General features: G+C 42.8%; 1 protein-coding gene across 1 annotated transcript in view; it reads right to left on the minus strand.

Annotated features, from left to right (window-relative positions):
* slc29a4 (solute carrier family 29 member 4) overlaps positions 1-5,387 on the minus strand; it is a 29,604-nt gene extending 24,217 nt beyond the window's left edge. Inside the window, exon 1 of the mRNA XM_008121729.3 lies at positions 5,327-5,387. Within this exon, the coding sequence (XP_008119936.1) occupies positions 5,327-5,355 (29 nt within the window). The 5' untranslated portion in view covers positions 5,356-5,387. The remainder of the gene's footprint in view (positions 1-5,326) is intronic.
* Positions 5,388-19,057: the final 13,670 nt, after the last annotated feature.

The raw sequence follows: 19,057 nt of genomic DNA on the forward strand, positions 1-19,057 counted from the left end.
TGTTATGTACGGCACAGATGATGCTCTCAGGCTTCCAAAAATAAAACAAGGAGGAGCCACACTGTGGAACGAATGCAGTTCGATGCCACTTTTAACTGCCACGGCTCAATAGTACGTTTGGGTTGAGGAACCCTTTGGAAACCCTTTCGTTTGCTAAACATTGGGTGCATCTACACTGTTGAATTAATGCAGTTCGATACCATTTTTAACTGCCACGGCTCAATAGTATGGAATCCTGGAGGTTGTCGTTTGGGTTGAGAAACCCTTTGGAAACCCTTTTGTTTGCTAAACATTGGGTGCATCTACACTGTTGAATTAATGCAGTTCGATACCATTTTTAACTGCCACAGCTCAATAGTATGGAATCCTGGGGGTTGTCGTTTGGGTTGAGAAACCCTTTGGAAACCCTTTCGTTTGCTAAACATTGGGTGCATCTACACTGTTGAATTAATGCAGTTCGATGCCACTTTTAACTGCCACGGCTCAATAGTACAGAATCCTGGGGGTTGTCGTTTGGGTTGAGAAACCCTTTGGAAACCCTTTCGTTTGCTAAACATTGGGTGCATCTACGCTGTTGAATTAATGCAGTTTGATACCGCTTTTAACACCCATGCAGGGCCGGCCCAAGGTAATTTTCAAGTGTAGGTGAACTGAATTTTGGCGCCTCTCCCCCCCCCCCCAAAACCAATCACTGATAAGTGAAAATGTTGGATAATAAGGAGGGATGAAGGAAAAGCCTAAATAAAGAACAACACTCTGAAAACAGGGGACATCCAGACAGGAAACGATCAGGGCCAGCTAACACCTCCCAACCAAGGATGCCCCCAGGGAGGAAGCAGCCAGGCCATTAAATGCTAATCAAGCTGGCCAATTGCAACATTCACACTAGCCTCAAACAGACAAGAGCTCTTTCTCCCACCCTGGATTTTCCACAGATATATAAACCCCACTTACCTAGCTTCCAACAGACCTCACAACCTCTGAGGATGCCTGCCATAGATGTGGGTGAAACGTCAGGAGAGAATGCTTCTGGAACATGGCCAGGCAGCCTGGAGACCTGGCCTCGAGGGCGAAGGCCAGAACAGGCCACGCCTGGGCGGAGGCCACGCCAGGGGATGGTGCCTAGCTCGCCTAACGGTTGAACCGCCCCTGCACCCATGGTTCAACAGTATGGAATCCTGGGAGTTGTAGTTTGAGTTGAGAAACCCTTATATAAACCCTTATATAAACCTCACTTACTTAGTTTCCAACAGACACCTCAACCTCAGAAGATGCCTGCCATAGATGTGGGCAAAACGTCAGGAGAGCATGCTTCTGGAACATGGCCAGACAACAACCCAGTGATTCTGGCCATGAAAGCCTTCCTATGACAACACCTTTGGAAACCCTTTCATTTGCTGAACATTTGGGTGCATCTACACTGTTGAATTAATGGGACTTGGCAAAAATCAGGAAAAGCGTCAGAAGGGATACCATAACTGAGCAGGAATCATTACGCGGTCCACCCTTCCATCAGCAAACATTGGGAGCCTCATCTATTTAATACAATTGTGTAATCACTTTTGGGCCGAGATGAATTCAAAATCAATGCTTTTGACTTCTTTCCATTCCTTGGGTCTGGCTTATTTATAGCCGCAAACACAAACAACATTTAGGATGAAATTGCAATGCGGTCTCTTGGCTTTTGGGCGATGGTTCCTTGGCGTTTGCCTAGCTTGTCCACTTCCTAAGCCCACGGGGGAAGAGAACCACCACCCTCCGCCTCTGTGCCTTTTAACGTAATGAATAACAGCCGCGGAAATAATGTCCTGGCCTGTCTTCTTCATTTCTCTTCCCCGTCTCTAAATTGGCAGAATCCATGTTTCTGCTTTTAAATAAATTGGCCTGGCTGAAGGCATATTCCATTAACAGCTCCAGCAGTGCTGCTGTTTCTAGTTACTTGTAAATATTGATGGGTCTCCGTGGTCGTCGAGGGCTTCTTTGGGCGCATCTACACTGTGGAAATGATGCAGTTTGACACCACTTTGTCAGGGCCTAGTACTACGGATTCATGGGAGCTGCAGTTTGGTGAGGCGCCAGAACTACAGTAGAGTCTCACTTATCCAACATAAATGGGCAGGCAGAATGTTGGATAAGTGAATATGTTGGATAATAAGGAGGGGTTAAGGAAAAGCCTATTAAACATCAAATTGGGGTATGATTTTACAAATGAAGCACCAAAACATCATGTTATACAACAAATTTGACAGAAAAAGTAGTTCAATACACAGTAATGCTATGTAGTAATTACTGTATTTACGAGTTTAGTACCAAAATATCACGATGTATTGAAAACATTGACTACAAAAATGTGTTGGATAATCCAGAACGTTGGATAAGCGAGTGTTGGATAAGTGAGACTCTACTGTACTGTATTTACGAATTTAGCACCAAAATATCATGATGTATTGAAAACATTGACTACAAAAATGCGTCGGATAATCCAGAACGTTGGATAAGCGAGTGTTGGATAAGTGAGACTCTACTGTATTTACAAAGATCTTGTAAATCAGTTATCGAAGACCTTAACATGCTTAAGCACCTGAGGGGGAATAGGAACGGGCCTGAGGCTGTTAGGAATGGTGGGAGTTGGAGTCCAAAAGACCTGGAAGGAGGGCCGAAGTTTGCCAAGGCCTGACTTAGGGTCATTTGTTAGTCAGAAATGACTTGAAGGTACAAAACACCAACTGGAAATGTTTAACTCCTGCCTTTCCTCTCACATTCACTACTGAGTTGATTGAATGCACTTTGAAACACAGTTTGCAGCAATTGAGAGATTTGAGCACAAAAGTGGGATGTCATCAGAGAAACCGGGACAGCTGTGGGGAAAAAAAATGGAACAACAGAGGAGTAATTTTTTCCCTGTCAAATGGGAAGCTCTCCAAAGGATGTTGAAGTTGGAAACATGTAAATGTGAGTAGATCAATAGGTATGCTTTAAGTTCAATGTGTTGTCGAAGGCTTTCATGCCCGGAATCACTGGGTTGCTGTGAGTTTTCGGGACTGTATGTAAATGTGAGTAGATCAATATGTATGCTTTAAGTTCAATGTGTTGTTGAAGGCTTTCATGCCCGGAATCACTGGGTTGCTGTGAGTTTTCTGGACTGTATGTAAATGTGAGTAGATCAATAGGTATGCTTTAAGTTCAATGTGTTGTTGAAGGCTTTCATGCCAGGAATCTCTGGGTTGCTGTGAGTTTTCTGGGCTGTATGGAAATGTGAGTAGATCAATAGGTATGCTTTAAGTTCAATGTGTTGTTGAAGGCTTTCATGCCCGGAATCACTGGATTGCTGCGAGTTTTCTGGGCTGTATGTAAATGTGAGTAGATCAATAGGTATGCTTTAAGTTCAATGTGTTGTTGAAGGCTTTCATGCCCGGAATCACTGGGTTGCTGTGAGTTTTCTGGGCTGTATGTAAATGTGAGTAGATCAATAGGTATGCTTTAAGTTCAATGTGTTGTCGAAGGCTTTCATGCCCGGAATCACTGGGTTGCTGTGACTTTTCTGGACTGTATGTAAATGTGAGTAGATCAATAGGTATGCTTTAAGTTCAATGTGTTGTTGAAGGCTTTCATGCCAGGAATCTCTGGGTTGCTGTGAGTTTTCTGGGCTGTATGGAAATGTGAGTAGATCAATGGGTATGCTTTAAGTTCAATGTGTTGTTGAAGGCTTTCATGCCCGGAATCACTGGGTTGCTGTGAGTTTTCTGGACTGTATGTCTCCCTCTCGCCTCCTTCCCACCCGTTCTGTTCCTCTTGTTTCGCCTGCGCTTTGTATTTTCATGATTCACGTTGACTTTTAGTGCACACGAAAGAGCAACTGTTTGTCAGCTCTTCTTTCCCCAAAGCTCTTCCCCCATTTATCGCAATATGTTCCACAATGAGCAAAAGAAACAAGCCAGGAAAATGGAAAAAAAAATAATCAAAATTGACTCTGAAGTAGCAGAGTCAAGGAGAAAAATTAAACACAGAAAACCTCCGGCTTCAAAATAGCTCAGTCCATCTGAAGCAACAAAACTCACATAAAGTGATTAACTACACAACATTCACACTGACCTCTCTCACCCTAGACCAGGGGTCCCCAAACTTTTTAAACAGGGGGCCAGTTCATGATCCTTCGGACCGTTGGAGGGCCGGACTATAGTTGGCCACCGAGCAATAATAATTAATAACAACAACAACAAAAATAAGAATAATTAAAAAGAGGGTTGGAAGAGACCCTTTGGGCCATTGAATCCAACCCCCTTCTGCCTTTGTGCACCAAAAGCACAAGCAAAGCACCCCTGACAGATGGCCACCCAGCCTCAATGTTAATAATAATAATAAATAATAATGTGTTGTCGAAGGCTTTCATGGCCGGGATCACAGGATTGTTGTATGACTTTTGGCCTGTGTGGCCATGTTCCAGAAGTACTCTCTCCTGATGTTTCGCCCACAGCTATGGCATCTCTGAGGATGCCTGCCATATATGTGGGCGAAACGTCAGGAGAGAGTACTTCTGGAACATGGCCACACAGCCTGAAAGACATACAACAACCCAATAATAATAATGATAATAAAGAGGGTTGGAAGAGACCCCTTGGGCCATTTAGTCCAACTCCCTTCTGCCTTTGTGCACCAAAAGCACAAACAAAGCACTCCTGACAGATGGCCACCCAGCCTCAATGTTAATAATAATAATAATAATAATAATAATAATAATAATAATAATAATAATAGGGTTGTAAGAGAAGAAGAGACCCCTTGGGTCATTTAGCCCAGCCCCCTTCTGCCCTTGTGCCATGGGGGCCAGATAAATGCCTTCGATGGGCCGCATCTGGCCCCCGGGCCTTAGTTTGGGGACCCCTGCCCTAGACTTTCCACAGATATATATTAACCTCTTTGCTTAGTTTTCTCCATACCTCACAACCTCTGAGGATGCCTGCCATGGATGTGGGCGAAACGTCAGGAGAGAATGCTTCTGGAACATGGCCACACAGCCCGAAAGACATACAACAACCCTGTGATCCCGGCCATGAAAGCCTTCGACAACACATTGAACTGGATGCCTGCCATAGATGTGGGCGAAACGTCAGGAGAGAATGCTTCTGGAACATGGCCACACAGCCCGAAAGACATACAACAACCCTGTGATCCCGGCCATGAAAGCCTTCGACAACACATTGAACTGGATGCCTGCCATAGATGTGGGCGAAACGTCAGGAGAGAATGCTTCTGGAACATGGCCACACAGCCCGAAAGACATACAACAACCCTGTGATCCCGGCCATGAAAGCCTTCGACAACTCACATAAAGTTCTTTGCATTATATTCATGCATCTTCTTTGGAGATTTCTTCAATGGTGTAAGGAGACAAGCATAGTAGGCTCCGAGTAAGTTCTGAAACAAACATTCTCCAAGTTATTATACCCCATTCAGGGAGTGGTTCAAGCTTGTTATCCTTGATTGTTCTAATTACTCAACTATGAGTTGCAATTGACCAGGTGTTTTCCCCTTAACACACACATAGTGATCCCTGAGAAACTTAGTCAAATACATGCATATACAGCAATACGTTCCACCTTGACTGTAGGGCGGAAGCTAAGCAAAGATGAGATTTAATCAGAGAAAATGGGCACAGGATTTTAATGGGGAGAGATTTTTCCAAATAGCTGATTCGGAGCCATTCATGGAGTGACGGGCTTTTAAATGAGCAACCCTGGGATGACATTATGGAGCAAACACAGCAATGCCTGAAAACGGATGCGGAGCAGAGAAGAGGGTGAATCCTGGCACCATGGCAAAGGGAAAGAAAGGAGGATGTTAATCAAGTTAATACAAAGACCTTCCTGCAGAGTATTTGCAAGGTAACCTGAGTGGAGTCCTGAGTGGAGATTTGCACGCAGATCTTGCTCTGACCTCAGAAATGAACAATACTGTATATACTCAAGTATAAGCCTAGTTTTTCAGCCCTTTTTTTAAGACTGAAAAAGCCCCCCTCGGCTTATACTTGGGTGAGGGTCCTGGTTGGCTTATATTTGGATCAGCTTATACTCGAGAATATAGGGTACATTTATTATTTTTCTCTATTATTACTGGTATTATTACATTTATTATTTTCTCTATTATTGTTGCTACTATTACATTTAGTTTACTCTATTTTTATTATTATTAATACATTTATTATTCCCTCTGATCTTATTATTATTGCATTTATTATTTTACTCTATTTATTATTACTTATATTATTTTCCTGTATTTATTATTATCATTATTACATGTACTATTTTACTCTATTATTATTAAAAGGATACATAAGCACATTTACATTGAAGAAGATGAGAATAATGATTTGATCAGAGTTGGACAGTCTTCTCTTAAATTAGAGCTTTATGTAAGTACAGTAGAGTCTCACTTATCCAACATAAACGGGCCAGCAGAATGTTGGATAAGCGAATATGTTGGATAATAAGGAGAGATTAAGGAAAAGCCTATTAAACATCAAATTAGGCTATGATTTTTCAAATTAAGCACCAAAACATCATGTTATACAACAAATTTGACAGGAAAAGTAGTTCAATACACAGTAATGCTATGTAGTAATTACTGTATTTACGAATTCAGCACCAAAATATCATGATATATTGAAAACATTGACTACAAAAATGTGTTGGACAATCCAGAACGTTGGATAAGCGAGTGTTGGATAAGTGAGACTCTACTGTATTCAAAAACATTTAACCTACGGATGCCTCAATTAACGTAATTTTATTGGTATCTATTTTAATTTCTGAAATTGACCACCCTCGGCTTATACTGGAGTCAAATGTTTTCCCAGTTTTTTTGTAGTAAAATTAGGTGCCTCGGCTTATATTTGGCTCGGCTTATACTCAAGTATATACGGTATATGAAATATACACTCTTCTCTCTTGCAAAGTCCAGGCGCTAAGATCCGAGATCCTGAATTTTGTTTGGCACGATCCAGGACTTGTGCAAATGCTTTACACAATAGGCAGGTTTCTGGAGAATGCAGCTTGCCCGTTTTTTCTTTTTACTGATATCCAAAGAGCCAAACACCAAGACTCTCTCCCACCGTTTCTAGCATCGTGGCTGCATTTTCCACTTGGGTTCCCCACTCCTAATGGGATGCAGGAGCTTTTCTTGGCTTGGGCGAAGATGCTTCTTTAAATAAACACCCAGTGCCTGCAAATGCATAATCCCCGAGGGAAGCACCGGAGATTGCAGGAGGAGGAGGAGGAGAGGGCTCTGCAGCCCAGCCCAGGCTCAGGGGCAGCAAAGATGCTCAGTCAATCATGCGCTACTGAAACCTGCAAGGAACACAACCCGGAGCAAGGGATTGGCCGGAGTCCAATTTGGAAGAGTCTCAAAACCAGGGCCGATAAGACCTCCGTTGCTTTTGGTTCCACTGGTTGGTTCCTTAAACGGCACATTAAAAGCCATCGTCCTTTCTTGGGCTGTTGCACTTTTGTTGCTGTCTCAGTCTCTCCGTCCACTTTGTAGGCCTGAGCCTTGGGGATGAATGGCCAAAGGGTGGTTTAGGTTGACGTCACAGAGGGACACTTCACCTATCAACAACAGTGATATCACGTGGGATACTTCACTTACCAGCAGCCAATCCTTCACTTAGCCACGGTCAATCCAGTGACATCACAGAGGGCCACTTCATCTAGCCACAGTGTCATTACAGTCAGTTGGGTAATTCCAGTCATTACCCAACTGCAACCTATCCAGCGACATCACAGAGGGCCACTTCACCCAACCATCCAGTAACATCACAGAGGGCCACTTCACCTAGCCACAGTGTCATTATAGTGAGTTGGGTAATTACAGTCATTACCCAACTGCAACCTATCCAGCGACATCGCAGAGGGCCACTTCACCCAACCACAGTGTCATTACAGTCAGTTGGGTAATTCCAGTCATTACCCAACTGCAACCTATCCAGCGACATCACAGAGGGCCACTTCACCCAACCACAGCCAATCCAGTGACATCGCAGAGGGCCACTTCACCCAACCACAGCCAATCCAGTGACATCACAGAGGGCCACTTCATCTAGCCACAGTGTCATTACAGTAATTTGGATAATTACAGTACCCAACCACAACCTATCCAGCGACATCACAGAGGGCCACTTCACCCAACCACAGCCAATCCAGCGACATCACAGGTGGACACTTCACCTAGCAACATCCAATACAGCAACATCCCAAAGGGCCACTTCACCTAGCCAGGGCCAATCAAGCGTCATCACAGAGGGCCACCATACCTAGCCATGGCCAATCCAGTGACATCACAGAGGACCACCACATCTAAACACGGACAATCAAGCAACATCACAGGTGGACACTTCACCTAGCCATAGCCAACCCAAGGACATCACAGAGGGCCACTTCACCTAGCCACAGCCTTTATGGAAGACACAGATAGACAGACAAACATATGTATATGACTTTAATACAAAGAGATATTTATTTTAGCAGCAAGCCTTCTTTCTTGCGACTCATAGATGCAACGTATTCAAGTTAACACAATGTGAGACTAACGAAAAGCAAGAGGAGCGAGCCGCCGGGTCCGGACCTACAGTCAGAACTTTTTTCAGGCTTTTCCCGCTCACAGAAGAAGCAAACCGTCCTCTAAGTTTCAGATATATGTGACTGTTTCTCTGCCCTGGAGAGAATGACAGGGGGCATGGCTTCTTTGTAGGCCATGCTCTCATGTTTTTTCCCAGTGCTCTCTCCTTCCTATTATTGCTGTTGGCATTTGGGGCCCCAAAGACGCCCTCCTCCCTAAGCATAAGGGCCGGGTTGTGGCGCAGCTGGCTAGTAACCAGCTGCAATAAATCACTACTGACCGAGAGGTCATGAGTTCGAAGCCCGGGTTGGGTTAAGCCCCTGACCATTAAATTGACCTATGCAGCCCCGAAAGGCAGTTGCATCTGTCAAGTAGGGAAATTAGGAGCCCCCAGGTGGCGTAGTGGACTAAGTGACTTGAAGGTTGGGTTGCTGACCTGAAAGTTGCCAGGTTCGAATCCCACCTGGGGAGAGTGTGGATGAGCTCCCTCTATCAGCTCCAGCTCCATGCGGGGACATGAGAGAAGCCTCCCACAAGGATGGTAAAAACATCAAAACATCCGGGCGTCCCCTGGGCAACGTCCTTGCAGACGGCCAATTCTCTCACTCCAGAAGCAACTCCGGTTGCTCCTGACACACAAAAAAAAAAAGTAGGGAAATTTAGGTACGCTTTATGTGGGAAGCTAATTTAACTAATTTACAACATCATAAAACTGCCAGCAAAACACGAGGAAAGGAATGAGGAAGTACAGCCACTAGTGGACGGTGAAGCAACAGCTCCCCCTGTGGCCGGAATCGTGAAGCTGGAAAAATGTTAAATGCCTCTGTGTCTGTCTATACTGTATGTTGTTTGTCTGTTGGCATTGAATGTTTGCCATACATGTGTTCGTTGTAATCCGCCCTGAGTCCCCTTCGGGGTGAGAAAGAAAGGCGAAATATAAATACTGTAAATAAATAAAATAAATAAGTCTTCCCAGACGCCTCACTTTGGGTTTGTTTTTTCCAAAACGTGGGCCCATTGTCATGCCAGGCCAGGCGACAAAGCACGGAATGGGTTCAGACAGGTTTGGCTCCCAATTCCCCATTCAGATCTCCTTGATAAGTCTGTTAGATTACAGTTTGCTGTCAGGCAGCTTTGGGGCATGCGAGAAGAAAAGCCCTGACGTCTCGTCCTGGACTGTACGGAGTCTCCAAGAAAAGCAGAAATCCAAAGTCTCCTCTTCCAAGGCTTTGGGTTTTTGTTTTTTCTCCTGGACGTCCTAATCGGAGAAGGCATGTGTGGAGAGCGCTTTCTATAGCACGAAGACCCTTAAACGCTTTAACGGAGGATTTGCATAATCTCAGACGCCAAAAAGAGACACAGAGAGAGGGGAGAAAAAAATGAAATGCATTAAAAAGAGCTTAGCCAAGGAGGAGGATGGATGGGGAGGGGGAAAGGGATCTGATAAAGGAACCAACTCAAAGCACCCGGCGGTTTAAGCCCCAACTTATGGGAAATCCGCTTACGCTATCACCTGATTATGCGTCGAAATTCCTAATTGGATCATGCATTCATTAGAAATATATGCATCGTATATGCATAGAACACACACATAAATAAAGATATTTTTTTGGGTGGAATTCAAATCAAATCAAGCTAAAAATGATTAGGATCTACAGCCGTGGTTCTCAAACTTCCTAATGTCACAACCCATTGATACACTTCCCCGTGTTGTGATGTCCCACAACCATAAAATTATTATTTTTTTGCTACTTCATAACTGTCGTTTTGCTACTGTTTCGAATCATAATGTCAATATCTGATTTGCAGGATGTATTTGCATTCACTGGACCAGATTTGGCACATAATAGCATCCTCCAAGGAAGCAGCCTCCACCAGACTGCTTATTATTATCATACCCTGCTTTATATAGTTATTATTATTATTATTATTATTATTATTATTATTATTATTATTATTATTATTGGGTGCTGTGCCCATTATTAATTATTATTATTAATAATAAGCAGTCCACCAGACTGCTTATTATTATTATACCCTGCTTTATAGAGATAATAATAATAATAATAATAATAATAATAATAATAATAATAATAATAATAAATATTATTATTGGGTACTGTGCCAAAAGGTCTCAGCCGGCATTTGGAAACAATAGACATTGACAAAATCACAATCTGCCAACTGCAAAAGACCACCCTACCGGGATCTGCACGCATCATCCGAAAATACATCACACAGTCCTAAACGCTTGGGAAGTGTTCGACTTGTGATTTTGTGATACGAAATCCAGCATATCTATCTGGTTTGCTGTGTCTTAATAAAATAATGATGATGATGATGATGATGATGATGATGCTTCTGGAATTCATATCACAAAACCACAAGTCGAACACTTCCCAAGTGTCTAGGACTGTGTGATGTATTTTCGGATGATGCGTGCAGATCCCAGTCGGGTGGCCTTTTGCAGTTGGCAGATCGTAATTTTGTCAATGTCTATTGTTTCCAAATGCCGGCTGAGATCTTTTGGCACGGCACCCAGTGTGCCCATCACCACCGGGACCACCTGCACTGGTTTCTGCCAGAGTCTTTGAAGTTCAATCTTGAGGTCCTGAGAGCGGCTGAGTTTTTCCTGTTGTTTTTCGTCAATGCGACTGTCACCTGGGATGGCGACATCAATGATCCAAACCTTGTTCTTTTCCACAACTGTGATGTCTGGTGTGTTGTGTTCCAGAACTTTGTCAGTCTGGATTCGGAAGTCCCACATTATCTTTGCATGCTCATTTTCCAATACTTTTGCAGGTTTGTGATCCCACCAGTTCTTTGCTGCTGGGAGGTGGCACTTGAGGCATAAGTTCCAGTGAATCATTTGGGCCACATAGTTGTGCCTCTGTTTGTAGTCTGTCTGTGCGATTTTCTGACAGCAGCTGAGGATGTGATCCATGGTTTCGTCGGTTTCCTTGCACAGTCTGCATTTTGGGTCATCAGCTGATTTTTCGATCTTGGCCTGAATTGCCTTTGTTCTGATGGCTTGCTCCTGGGCTGCAAGGATCAGGCCTTCAGTCTCCTTCTTCAGGGTCCCATTCGTGAGCCAGAGCCAGGTCTTCTCCTTATCAGCTTTTCCTTCAATTTTGTCAAGGAACTTTCCATGCAATGCTGCCAGCTGTCAGCTCTAGTTTGTAGTGCGGTTTTCTTGTACTGGTTTTTTGTCTGCTGTGCTTTGAGGAGTTTCTGGTTTTTGACTTCAATCAAAGCAGGTTATTGTTTGCTGTGTCATAATAAAATAATAATAATGCTTCTGGAACATGGCCAGTGTTTGCTGTGTCATACAATGTCGTTGTGTCAATAATAATATAATTTCTATACTGCCTTATCTCCCAAAAGGGACTCGGATGGATGGCCACCTGTCAGGGGAGGCTTTGATTGTGCTTTTCCTACATGTCAGAAGGGGGTTGGACTAGATGGCCTCTGAGGATCCCTTCCAAGTGTATGATTCTATGATTCAAACTGCATCTCTACACCTTTCCGGCTTTAGCTTCCACCTTGTGCTCTCAAAAGAACAAATGTTTCCTGGAGGAGAGAGGATAACAAATCCTCCTCTGGAGCAGCGCATGGCACATGGCGGCTGAGATTAGGAGATGGATGTTGTGCTTTCCTAGCGGCTGTTATCTGTGGCCAGGGTTGCGTCATCTCTCCCGCAAAGGGCTCCTTTATTGCATTGCCATTCTCTCCGCAGGTCTGGCCTGTATTTCTTTCTCTCTGTGTGTGTTCAGCCCAAGCAAACATCTCATTTCCATCTATTGCCACCCAACGGCCGAGTCTTTGCACAAAACGGTCAGGGTTTTGCTATTTCTTTCTTTGTGTTGTTGAAGGTTTTCACACTGGGTTGCTGTGAGTTTTCCGGGCTGTATGGCCATGTTCCAGGAGCATTCTCTCCTGGCGTTTCACCCACATCTATAGCAGGAATCCTCAGAGATTGTGAGGTCTGTTTGAGGTCTCTTTCTTTTCTTTTCTTTTCTTTCTTTCTTTCTTTCTTTCTTTCTTTCTTTCTTTCTTTCTTTCTTTCTTTCTTTCTTTCTTTCTTTCTTTCCTTCCTTCCTTCCTTCCTTCCTTCCTTCCTTCCTTCCTTCCTTCCTTCCTTCCTTCCTTCCTTCTTTCTTTCTTTCTTTCTTTCTTCTTTCTTTCTTTCTTTCTTTCTTTCTTTCTTTCTTTCTTTCTTTCTTTCTTTCCTGCACATTTTGCGGAGCATTCAAAAAAGAGACGCAGAACTCTTCTTGCACCCCACAGATCTATGGGTCAATGAGGATGATCCTGCAAAAGGATGCTCTGTATTTGCAGACATAACCTCTTCGAAGGTGACCTTGTTTCTTTTCCGACAATATTTATTTATTTACAGTATTTATATTTATTTACAAGGGGACTCAGGGCGGATCACAATGCACATAGACATGGCAAACATTCAATGCCATTATTAGACATGCGACATATATATAGACAGACACAGAGGCAATTTAACATTTTTCCAGCTTCCGGCTTCATGAGGGTATGCTCGATTCCGGCCACATGGGGAGCTGCCGCTTCATCGTCCAGTTGTGACACTGAGTCTTTGATAGTACTTCCTCATTCCTTTCAGTGCGCTGCTTGTAAATTGGTTAAATTAGCCTCCCCGCATAAAGCGGTACCTAAATTTCCTACTTGACAGATGCAACTGTCTTTCAAGCTGCTTAGGTCAACAGCAAGCTAGGCTATTAATGGTCGGGGGCCTTTGGAGAGACAGCCATTGGATGACCAGCCTCATTATAATTCTAGTCTGAATTTTACTAGGTTTTATCAGGGTATTTTAATCTAATGATTTTATTTCATATTGCTGCTACAGGCCCCCCTACCTATGAAGTTGACTGAACTGTATTGGTGGTTGTTTGATACTATTCTGTTGTATTACGTTTGTTTTAACTTTTGTTTTATTATCTTATTGTGTTTTAACCTGTGCATTTTGTGCTAATGTATTTGGGTTGTTACTTTTGTAACATTGTGAGCCACCCCGAGTCCCCGCGGGGAGATGGTGGCGGGGTATAAATAAAGTATTATTATTATTATTATTATTATTATTATTATTATTATTATTATTATTATCCTAACCTGGGCTTCAATCTCATGACTTCTTGGTCAGTAGTAATTTATTGCAGCTGGCTACTAACCAACTGTGCCGCAGCCCAGCCTGCATGGAAGTACTTCCTCATTCCTTTCGGTGCGCTGCTTGTAAATTGGTTAAATTAGCCTCCCCACATAAAGCGGTACCTAAATTTCCTACTCGACAGATGCAACTGTCTTTCAAGCTGCTTAGGTCAACAGCAAGCTAGGCTATTAATGGTTGGGGGCTTAACCCGACCCGGGCTTAGATCTCATGACTTCTCAGTCAGTAGTGATTTATTGCAGCTGGCTATTAACCAGCTGTGCCACAGCCCGGCCCACATGGAAGTGTCCACAGCCCGGCCCACGTGGAAGTACTTCCTCATTCCTTTCAGTGCGCTGCTTGTAAATTGGTTAAATTAGCCTCCCCGAATAAAGTGGTACCTAAATTTCCTACTCAAGAGATGCAACTGTCTTTTGGGCTGCTTAGGTCAACAGCAAGCTAGGCTATTAATGGTTGGGGGCTTAACCCAACCCGGGCTTCGATCTCATGAGTTCTCGGTCAGAAGTAATTTATTGTAGCTGGCTACTAACCAGCTGTGCCACAGTCCAGCCCACATGGAAGTGTCCGCAGCCTGGCCCACATGGAAGTACTTCCTCATTCCTTTCGGTGCGCTGCTTGTAAATTGGTTAAATTAGCCTCCCCACATAAAGCGGTACCTAAATTTCCTACTCGACAGATACAACTGTCTTTCAGGCTGCTTAGGTCAACAGCAGGCTAGGCTATTAATGGTCGGGGGCTTAACCCAATGCGGGCTTCGATCTCATGACTTCTCGGTCAGTAGTGATTTATTGCAGCTGGCTATTAACCAGCTGCGCCACAGTCCGACCCACATGGAAGTGTCCACAGCCCGACCCACATGGAAGTGTCCATAGCCCGACCCACATGGAAGTACTTCCTCATTCCTTTCAGTGCGCTGCTTGTAAATTGGTTAAATTAGCCTCCCCACATAAAGCGGTACCTAAATTTCCTACTTGACAGATGCAACTGTCTTTCGGGCTGCTTAGGTCAAGAGCAAGCTAGGCTATTAATAGTTGGGGGCTTAACCCAGTCTGGGAAGTGTCCGCAGCCTGGCCCACATGGAAGTACTTCCTCATTCCTTTTGGTGTGCTGCTTGTAAATTGGTTAAATTAGCCTCTCCACATAAAGCGGTACCAAAATTTCCTACTCGACAGATGCAACTGTCTTTCGGGTTGCTTAGGTCAACAGCAAGCTAGGCTATTAATGGTTGGGGAGTGTCCGCAGCCCGGCCCACATGGAAGTGTCCACCTTAATGCTAGAAAATAATTAGAACGACAAGGATACGGAGGACGAAGGATAATACGGAAGGTTCTCAAACAGCCCAAAGAAACCCGAACGGTTCCGCTCCGTCATGCGGTTCGTGGCATCCCGTCCCTGCGAGTAAAGCAATTAATTAACACAAGTAAGATAAAACCTGATCAAACAGCAGTTCTCAAGGGGAGGAAGGAAAAAGAATATAAGAACTCAACAATTCATCAAAGCATTCGGTGAAATGCTAATATTATTCATAACCTACGAGAGCGGCGGAGCGAGAGGGAAGGAATTGGCAGCAGAGATCTCTCTGGCAAAGGATCAGGTTGCCAACATTTCTCTCAGTGGCTCAGGCTTCTGAGGCAGGGCTGAGCTTCTATCCATGTCCTGTGGCACCTGCCAGGACAGAGGGGGTGGGGCTAGAGGAGGGGGCGGGGCCCTCTGTTTGTAGTCTGTCTGTGCAATTTTCTTACAGCAGCTGAGGATATGATCAATGGTTTCATCGGTTTCCTTGCACAATTAATTATTATTATTATTATTATTATTATTATTATTATTATTATTATTAACATTGAGGCTGTATTTGTTCCCATTTTGTTTTTTTACTTCAAAATAAGATATGTGCAGTGTGCATGGAAATTTGTTCATAGTTAAAAAAACAAAAAAACAAAAAACTATAGTCCGGCCCTCCAAGAGTCTGAGGGGCCATGAACTGGCCCCCTGTTTAAAAAGTTTGGGGGCCCCTGGTCTAGATCTTCCAGTGTAATTCTGCCGTTTCACATTTCCACGGTAAATCCAGGAACATATTCCTCCATGGATTCGGGGTTCATCTTCTATTCATTGCCCATATAAGCATTCAAGATAAGAAACCACTGAAGAAAAAAGAACTGTCCACTTTAATTTAGCCGTAAAATTGCTTCATTGGCAGGAATTTGTACCAAGGCGTTGGAGAGGCAAGCAAATAAAACTCAATGTAATGGATGGATCTGTCGTGTTTGATTTCTCTCGTGCTCGGGCTTTGCACAACGTAAGTGCTTAGGAAGAAGTTTGCAAAGTTCCATAAATCCTCATCAGAATCAAATGAACACGAGACCCGGACAAACTCTTAAAGGGCAATGCCAGGAATCTCCTCCCCTTTAAGGCCCGCAGAGCTTAATTTGGCAACGCTTTTTCAAAACGCCTTTGGGGAAGGAAAAAAAATCCCCAATTCCAGATATATATAGAGCAGAATGGCTGTAATAAGTACCATTTGAAAGAGAATGATTAATGCGGATTTTGGGTGTCCTCTCCGATTAGCATAATGTCATAATTAATGTGATGTTGGGAGCCTTGAACAAGACTCGTTTCCATGTCTTTCTTCCTTTTCCTCGATATTGAATTTAATCGCTGACCCCAGGGGAGCAGGACGGAGGAGAAGAGTTCGTCGTCCCCGCGGTTCGATACGAAGTTTTATCATTTAAAATAAAATATTATTCGCTCGACAATATAAATCTGAATACTGGGTTTGGAAATGTGGAGCTTACATGGATTCATTGCCCCATGACATGGAGCCATCTGCCATCACTGCAACTGTTCAATTCTATTTTCTGACACGTTGCTTCACCCAGATTTCTCTTCCTTTTCCTACTGATTTGGTAGATTCAAAAGCCGGATGCATCCTTCCTTTTGTCTCTCTGAAAGCAAGAAGATGGATTTTCACCTTGCTTAACCACTGCAATACATGGAGTGAGGTGGGTATGTTTGCAACCTGGGTGTAACTGCTGCTGTGGTTTGCAAACACACATACATACACATCCAAAGCAGGAGAGGCTCACCATCTAGTGGCTCCTCCACAAACTACAAACTTCCACATTAGACAATAGGGCTGTGCAAAAATTCATTTGTCCTATCGATTTCGTAAGATTCATACATATGAGGCGATATTAAGAAACGCATTTTGGCCACGCAAAAAACTTAAGAATCAAAATGCTCACCTATGACATTTTATGGTTCGATAAACCTTTTTGTTATGGTTCAATATGACTTTTTGTTACGGTTCGATAAAGTTTCCCAAAGTCAGAGGCCATTCTTCTGTAAATTAAGGTAGCCTATTGCCATTCTGGGAAATGTAGTTTGCAAAGATGAGGACCTCTGTGGCAGAGAAACCAGAAGGCCTTGCCCTATAATTATAATAATTATAACATATTGTCTATACATATAATATTCATAATATTATATTGTAATATGATATCATACTAATATAATAATATTAATGATATATTTTACATGTAATATTACTAATAATATTACCATATATTGATACAGTACAATATAGTAATTTGGAAAGTGTGTACGTTTTGTATGTTTCACATGTTTTGATATGGTCAAAATTGACTAATCAATAAAGAGTTGTTGTATTAATATAGTAATTTATTACCAGTATTGTACTATGCTAATAATATAATATTGTATGTAAATTTAATTTGTAAGCCGCTCTGAGTCCCCTTCAGGGTGAGATGGGTGGCATATAAATGTAGCAAACAAATCTATATATATAAAAGAGTGGTGGAATCCTGGCGACCGCCAAAACAACAAAACTAAACACCCCACAACCTTGAAAATTGACAACACAACCCATCTTCCACACCTCTAGGTTGATACAACAAAAAGAAAAGAAAAATAAAGTCCTAATTAGAGGGAGAGGAATAATTGTTTTTATCCAATTGCTGCCAGTTAGAAGGCTAAGCTCCGCCCACTTGGTCTCCTAGCAACCCACTCACCCAGGGGACAGGCAGAGTTAGGCCTCACTTAGGCCTCTTCCACACTGCCTATAAAATACAGATTATCAGATTTTAACTGGATTAGATGGCAGTGTAGACTCAAGGCCCTTCCACACAGCTATATAACTCATTTATAATCTCATATTCTCTTCCTTAACTGGATTATCTGGTCTCCACATCTTTACCCTTTACCTTGACTACCACCAATTCCTCAATACTTTATTTCCCCTACCACCATACTTCGCCACAGCAACGCGTGACCGGGCACAGCTAGTAAATAAATAAACTACATTTCCCAGAATTCTGCTCACATCCCCAATGTCCGTCTGTAATAACAGCAGAGTTCCAAGAAATTACTGAATCTGCAGAGGACTGATAGGAAATCTGAGCTGGACTGGGAGGAAAATCTCCAAGTTGAAGTCATATGGTTTACGCTGAGTGTTGGGAGAGTTCTGAAACTCATGCGTGTGTAGGAAACAGTGGTAAATGTGTTCTACAATTTTAGCAAATTTCATGCCGATAGCTCTAACAACGAGGGCCTTTTGGAATACAACTTCCACCAGCCTCAGGCTGGAATTATCTTATTTTTTAAGAGAGAGAGAGAGAGACAAGGGAATGTTTTCAAAAGTGAAAGGAGAGTGAGTGAGAGCCTCTTGCAAGCCAGGAAGAAGAAAAAAAATTGTATGGCTGTAAGGGGAACTAAAAAGAGAGACTCTTGCAAATTTGCAGGATTTATTATTATTATGACTATTATTGCAAGAACGTTTGAGTCAATAGGGAGGGAAGGAGGGAAAGAAGATTTCCTTGGGCAAATACATGCTCCAAAGCTTGTAAATAATATATAGATTTCCCCCTACAAATACATTAATATATAAATTTTACCCTCATACGTTTGCAAGCCTATGCAAGTCCTATACAAATATAATTCTCTATATAATATAGAGCGATGTCTAGATAGATAGATATGAATATAGATATAGGCCTTTTAAATATGCACACATAGAGATGTCTAGATAGATGTAAACATAGATAAAGGTGGCTTGCAAATATTGCAGGAGGGAAATGCACAGAGAAATTGCAAACTTTTCAGGGGGAAAATGCAAATGTGAAATTAGTATATATAATTATAGAGTTATATCTAGCTCTGCATTGATTATATAGGCATTGAATGTTTGCCTGTTACTATGTTGGAAGCTGGCCTGAGTCCCCATGGGGAGATAGATAG

Source organism: Anolis carolinensis, unplaced genomic scaffold (assembly GCF_035594765.1).
Source record: "Anolis carolinensis isolate JA03-04 unplaced genomic scaffold, rAnoCar3.1.pri scaffold_13, whole genome shotgun sequence".
NCBI lineage: Eukaryota > Metazoa > Chordata > Lepidosauria > Squamata > Dactyloidae > Anolis > Anolis carolinensis.